General features: G+C 35.8%; 1 protein-coding gene across 1 annotated transcript; it reads left to right on the top strand.

The window, feature by feature from the left end:
* Positions 1-2945: 2945 nt before the first annotated feature.
* LOC113348133 (mitochondrial import inner membrane translocase subunit TIM17-2-like) lies at positions 2946-6545 on the top strand. The gene is made up of 2 exons (XM_026591838.1): positions 2946-3762; positions 6152-6545. The coding sequence occupies exon 1, from the start codon at positions 3059-3061 to the stop codon at positions 3737-3739; it is 681 nt and encodes a 226-aa protein (XP_026447623.1). The 5' UTR covers positions 2946-3058; the 3' UTR covers positions 3740-3762; positions 6152-6545.
* The last annotated feature ends 275 nt before the right edge of the window (positions 6546-6820 follow it).

Here is a 6820-nt window from a genome sequence, read left to right as displayed (position 1 = left end):
TTCACTTGGTATTAAAGCTGGGGATGGCATATGTACAAGTTATTGCTAGTATGGAAGCAAGTTGATGTAGAATCATTTTTGAAGACGAATGGATCTTAAACCTGCAAAGTGATTCACTGTCCGACCATGTTTGATCTCATCACCTAAAACTAGATTATTATAACAACTAGTATACATGGTTGAAAGCATGTTTATGGATGTAGCAAATAAAACAGATGATAGACACATTTTTGTGACCAAATTGTCCTCAATTTTCAATATTGTTGGTACTCGATTTTCTACTTGTTATGGTGTTTTATGTGTTTGTAGGTATTTTTGGAAAATTCGGCTCGAAAAGTTGGTATAGGCACCCAGAGGACACATGTTATTCGGACTCTCAGTTTTGGATAAGGGGCACCTAACTGATAAGGGGCACCCCAGGGAACCAACTTCTAATCGCACCCCATTACTGGTTAAGGGGGCTCTATTTTCTTCCTTGATTTGAAAAGAAAAAATTGGCGGGAAATTTGGTTTCAACGGTAAAGGATTTATTATCTTTAAGATAAGAATATCTTCTTGCCTTACAAACATGAAGTTTCGAAGAAAAATGAAGTTATCTTGTATTAAACAAGAAAGATATCCTTAAAAGATTTTATCTTGGATTTTATTCTGTGAATTAAAGAAGATATGGGTTTAGTAAAGAAATATATAGAATAAAGAGAAGGAAAAAATTCTGAAGATATTTTTAATTAAAAAGAAGAAGATTTTGGAGTTATGGAAGAATATATTTGAGTGATGTGTATTTGTGTGTATAAATAGAGAGCTAGAGAGCACATTTGGAGAGTTTTTTGGGCGAGAAAAGAAAATCACTGTTTTATCATTATTTCTCCCATTTCATCTTTGTAAACACCCTTTGAGCAATAAAAATGAATTTTGAGCGTGTTTCCATGATGATGAGCTAATTCTCGCGCAACCAAGGCAATGAATGAAGCTATCTATGCATGAATGATTGGTAACAATTTTATTTTCTCTAATTTACAATTTATAATTCATTCAATCACCGCTTTTTCGGAGTTCTAAATGTTCACATAACTTTCTTAATTACTTGTGATTCAATTTGATAGATTATACTTTGTTTAATTGATTGATAGTCTATTCTTAAGGAATACAATTAATATTTGGGAATATGTTTGATTATGTGTGAATTAAGAAATAAAGGACTTAAAGGATAGTTAGAGTTTTGAAACATATTTGGTATCGTTCATTCATGTGTAATAGTGGAATCTAGTGTCTTGGTTACTTTTAATATCTTGAAATCAATTTTGCAATAAGTTTTCTATTTTTAAGTTTTATAAGTCTAAAACCTTTTGCTTTCACAAGTCTCAACGAACTTATTACTACAACATCATTGAAAAATAACATCAACAGACATAGAACAATTAAAGCAGTTAAACTTCCATAAAACTAGACCTAAACTAAGAACTTTAGTACAAGAGACAAGATTCCCTAACTTGATAACTTTTGTGTAAAATGTCGTTAGTTCCCCTTTCTGCTCTATCCAACTGACAATAAACAAATTCTGTCACACCCATCATTATGCCACTTCTTCGATTTCCATTTGTTAAGAACCATGACCAGAAGCCGTATGAAATTGGGTTGATGCAGCAGAACTTATGCAGTTATGGGCTGCTCCATAGACGTCGAAGAGCCAAAAACCATAGTTATGCGTTGATAAGGTTGTCGTCCAGTCATTGAGGATCATTGTCACAGAACAATATTGAACCAGATTCAACTAACTCACCGAGTCTCCTATTGTATTTTCTTCCAATTTTCTCTGGATAGTTTTTTGTGAATTGATGATTTTGGTCTCTGATGGGGGATCTGATTTTGAGTTGTAATTGGGGGTATCCACTTTTGAAACACCCAAGATGATGGAGATGTTGTTGTTCTCTTTCTGGTTGTTTCTCAGGTTGTTTTTTGAAGCTCACAGTTCAGATTTCCCGAGGATTTGATTGAAACAAAAGTTGGTGGAGGGGGAATACCAAAGGCGGATTTCCCATGAGAAAAAAGGTACTGAACCCTGAGATAAGACTTGCTCAGTAGCTTTGACATGTAATTCTTCCTGCCGGGCGCAGAAAAGCTTTACCAGAAGTTACTACTGTTAAACACAACTTTTCAACAATTTCTATAGTTATTCTGAACTAAAAATATTTCTTTTTTGATACTTCCAAATCAAGCATATGTACAAACATATTTTGTCTTAATCAAACCTTAATAAACAGATTTTGATTTCGATCTGATTAAAATACCAATAAGCGATTATCAGATCAAATAAGGTCTGATAGAAAGACCATTTGGTAGCTGAGATAAAGGTTTGTTAACGGTGGATCAGTTGGAAACTCTCAAACTTTCAAATAAACCAAGGTTTGTTAACGGGCACCTAGCTCAGCTGGTTATCCCGGTTTCCCAAAAAATTTCATGCGCTCTAGGAGGTCCCAGATTCGAGCCCCCAATGGCGTAATATTGCAGAAATTAACATGGAAGGTAGAGTTAGCTTGTCCCCCTTGTGACACAATCTCAGCCCCCATCCGTTTCGGCTCCTTTGACTAGGTTACCTATGAGGCTCGCACAACAACCTGTTCAATTAATGTACTAGTATGTTGTTGGAACTTAGCTTGTTAGGCTTCCAACTAGTTAATGTAATACTCTTTTTCCAATAATAAAACGATATTTAAAAAAGAATAATAATAAGAAAACTTTTCACAACCATTATACTCCCATGGACACCATATGGGGTGCCAGTGCCGCTATGCCACAAACTCGGGTAAATTGTGCAGTGAGCCACCACGACCACCCAAAGGAAGGAAATAAATTTCTTGACCAGTAAACCTCGCCAGGTGTCAAACCTTAAACCGAACTGGTTTCCACTTTCTTTCCGAGGAATACATCGTATAAGGTTGTCTTTATTTACTTTAAGCCACCACTTCGTCCTCCTGCAGAATCTAGGGTTCCTCTTTCTTCTCTCTTCGAAAAACCCTAGACACCAAACAAAAATCCTCCTTTTTCCCAAAAAAAATAAATGGGAAGTCCAGAAACATCACGAGAACCATGTCCAGATCGAATCTTAGATGATATCGGCAGTGCTTTTGGTATGGGAGCTGTTGGTGGCACAGCTTTCCATTTCTTAAAAGGAATCTATAACTCACCCAAAGGAGAAAGATTTGTTGGAGGTACACAAGCTGTTCGTATGAATGCACCAAGAGTTGGTGGTAGTTTTGCAGTATGGGGTGGTTTATTCTCCGCGTTTGATTGTACAATGGTTTATGCTCGGCAAAAAGAAGATCCATGGAATTCGATTATTGCTGGTGCAGCTACTGGTGGGTTTTTACAGATGAGACAAGGGCTTGGTCCTGCTTCAAGATCTGCTTTATTTGGTGGTGTGCTTCTTGCTATGATTGAAGGAGCTGGGATTATGTTAAATAGGGTTTCGAGCCCTCCTGCTAATATGCCTGTGGAAGAGGGGATGCCACAGGGGGTTCCTCCTGGGTTTCCTATGGGGCAATTACCTGGTCAGCAACAGCCACAGATGGGTTCTGCTATGTCTGTTGAGGATTCTAGTTCGCGTTCGTCTTCGTCGTGGCTTGGTGGATTGTTTGGTGGTGAGAAGAAGAAGGGTGAGAAGAGTGGGGGGAGTAAGACTGAGATTTTGGAGAGTTTCGATACACCCAGTATTCCGATTCCGTCGTTTGATTATAAATGAAGAGTGAATTGTGGTGGTTCAAGGTAAGAGTTTGTTTTGAATTTTAAAGTTTGGGTTCTGAAATTAAATTTCAGTGAATAATAAAAATTGTGACGTACTTGGAGTTGCATCAAAGCTTGAAATTTTGTCTGACTTCTCAATTCCCATATATATGCAGTCTTGATTTGTAGACCTGTCTTTGAAACATGAAATCTATGATTTTTATTATGTAATTTTGTACTTTCTGATTGCAACAAAGGTCTACGCTTCTTACTTAAGTAGTATTACTTCACATCATCTTCTGAGTTTGGTTTATTGAAAAATGGTCTGTATTTGAATCAAAATTGTTGTGGATACTTGTACTGCAGTTGCTTAATTTGAGTAGATACTTGTACTGTTGATTTCTGACAATTTGCACCCTGCTGAAGTACGAAGTCTTAGTTCCAATGAGTCTTTCGAAGTACATTTACGTCGTTAATTTTTAATGAACCTGAATGCTTTGTTGCAAGAGATGGGCATGATGCTTTAGATTTCACGCATTTTTTTTCTTATTACAGTAATAGCACTACAAGATCGTCCTTGGAATAGCTAACTTTAGCAAGCTTATAAGACTTGTAGCTAGGGTTTGTTAGTGGTACAGTTTTATAGATAGTGTTATCTGCACCTCCGTTTCTGTATCAATTTAGGAGAGATTCTTCTTTTCTGCCTTAAACCCTTCGTTTTACTTGTTTATGACATTCCAACATTGATGAAACTGCTTACAAAGTCGAAGCGTCTTTTTAACTTGCTAAAAGTTAGTTGTACTACTTGGACTATTTTATCAAAGCACGACATCTGTACTACAGAACTAGTTCATAGAGTTAACCATCTAAGTTACACTTACACATTACTGAGTTAAGAAGATAAACATCTGAATTAGTTTCCAACAATAAGACGTGTTGGAGTTCACATCGTGAAATGTGTACGATAAAATTGTTGCTTTCACCATAGCAACTGGAACTTTGTCTACTGCAGCCAGAAGTAAGACAGATCTTGGAGAGTTTTGATACACCCAGTGTTCTGATTTCCTTGTTTGAGAGTATAAATGAATTTCAAAGTTAGGGTTTTCCATCACATACCATTGGATCATGAAAATTGTACAACCTTGTACTTGGAATTGCATCAAAGGTTGAAATTTTGTTGACTTCCCAATTCCATGTATCTGATTATTCAGTCTTAAGTAGCTTATGCTGTTGATTTCTAGTGAATAGATATTTGCACCCTGCCGAAGTAAGAAATCTTTGTCGAAGTACATTTATGTCGTTAATCTCTACTGAACCTGAATGCTGGATAACGAAAGATGAAGAGACAAGTTGGATGTTTTAATATAATTGGTGTTAGAAAGAAATTCACACATGTTTTCTTACTGCAGTTATAGGTTTTACAATAATAAGTTGATACCTTGTCTACTACAAGGACTTCATGGGAATAGCTGACTGTAGCAAGCTTATCAGGCTAGTAGCTGGGTGGTTCTGTTAGTCGTACAGGTTTATAGATAGTGTTATTTGTGACTTTATTTCTGTACCAACCCGACCTTTATGCTTTAAATCCTTCATTTCGCTTGTTTATTTATAGCATTCTTAAAAATGATAAAACTGCTGCCAGAGTCGAAATGCTTGTACTAGATTATTAGTTCATTGACTTGACCTATCTTTTTTTCACATTACCGAGGTAAGAAGAAAAATGTTTGAATTAGTTTCCAACACTAAGATGTGTTGGAGTTAGCATCATGATAGCCCGATTTTGTTACATACTTGCTCTTCACTGCTGCTCTTGAAAGTTGCTTTCACCATAGAAACCTGGAACTTTGTCTACCCAACAGCGAGTAATTTTTGGTTTGGAGTTTAGGGCATGAGTACTACCTGCTGAGATATTCTAATCCCTATATAAATGGGGGTGCAGTGACAAGCCACTGAAGCAAACAAAGCTTTGTGAAATTAGTATGCTTTTGACCCAACCAGAAACAATATGGATACTTCAAATATATTTTTTGGCTTAATGGGATACAAAAGATTGTTACATGGTTTACAAGACACAATGGTTGATGGAGATGGTATTTAAATAAATTTAGTGCGTTTATTGGAGTATATTGAGCCTTATCAGATATTATATATACTGGAAATCTTAGTTTAGGATTTTGTTGTGAAGCTGAGTTTTTGTCCGTTTACGGTTTGAATATCTGGAGATAGTTATACGAATATTAACTCCAAGTCAAGGCCACTGCCACTTTGTGACGAACTCTCGTTTACTTAATACCTTAAAAAAGGTTCAGAAGTCTTCACAGGACTTGTGATGTACTCTGTTTTTCACTGGATAATTTATGAATTGTTTCTTCTGTCTAGAATTTTATGTTATCTCAAAGAAATAATAAATTGGTAATTGTCAATTTTGCAGATTCAGGCCCATCATGAACCGGTGAATTTCTTTCCTCTTGGACGATAAATGGCTTTTGGTTTGATGGTAAAAACTCGACGGGTAATTTATTAGTAGTTAAGGGAGAAGAATTGTATAGCTTGCTTATGCAAGGTTCTCAGGTATCTGCTGAATCAAATGGAGTGTTATATGCTTCATCTTAACTTAATAGTCAATTTTCCTTTTCTCCGTCTCTTTTTCTACTCATAGTTACTGAGATGCTATTTTGGAATATCAATTCTACTTATAAGCAATATATTTTTTACATCTTCACCTTTATATGTTATGGTGGTGTATAATAATAAATACATGAAAGAACACAATGCTTCAGACATTTTTGAGTTTAAACATTTGTCTGAAAGAAAAAGAAACCGCTTTTGAATTTGTGTTTCTGTTGGATAGTTCCTTGCACGGTTTTGATTGTCAATGGAGTGGATAAATATAATCTTTTGTTAATTTGTTATCCTTTTGGAGATATACACGGTACTCATGTTTATTGAACAGCTTACAGAATACTAGTTTTCATCTTCGTTTGTGTAACTCACCAAATCATTGAAAGAAGTCTATGAACTTGGAGTTGCATCAAAGCTTTAAATTTTGTTGACTTCCCAACTCCCATATATGTGATTATTCATTCTGAATTTGTAGCCA

The sequence above is a fragment of the Papaver somniferum genome, chromosome 2, assembly GCF_003573695.1.
Source record: "Papaver somniferum cultivar HN1 chromosome 2, ASM357369v1, whole genome shotgun sequence".
Classification (NCBI taxonomy): Eukaryota; Viridiplantae; Streptophyta; class Magnoliopsida; order Ranunculales; family Papaveraceae; genus Papaver; species Papaver somniferum.
Note: the sequence above shows the minus strand (reverse complement) of the source record. Positions and strands in the feature narration are given on the sequence as shown.

Coding starts and splice junctions, on each gene's coding strand:
- LOC113348133 (XM_026591838.1), top strand. CDS start 3,059: ATGGGAAGTCCAGAAACATCACGAGAACCATGTCCAGATCGAATCTTA.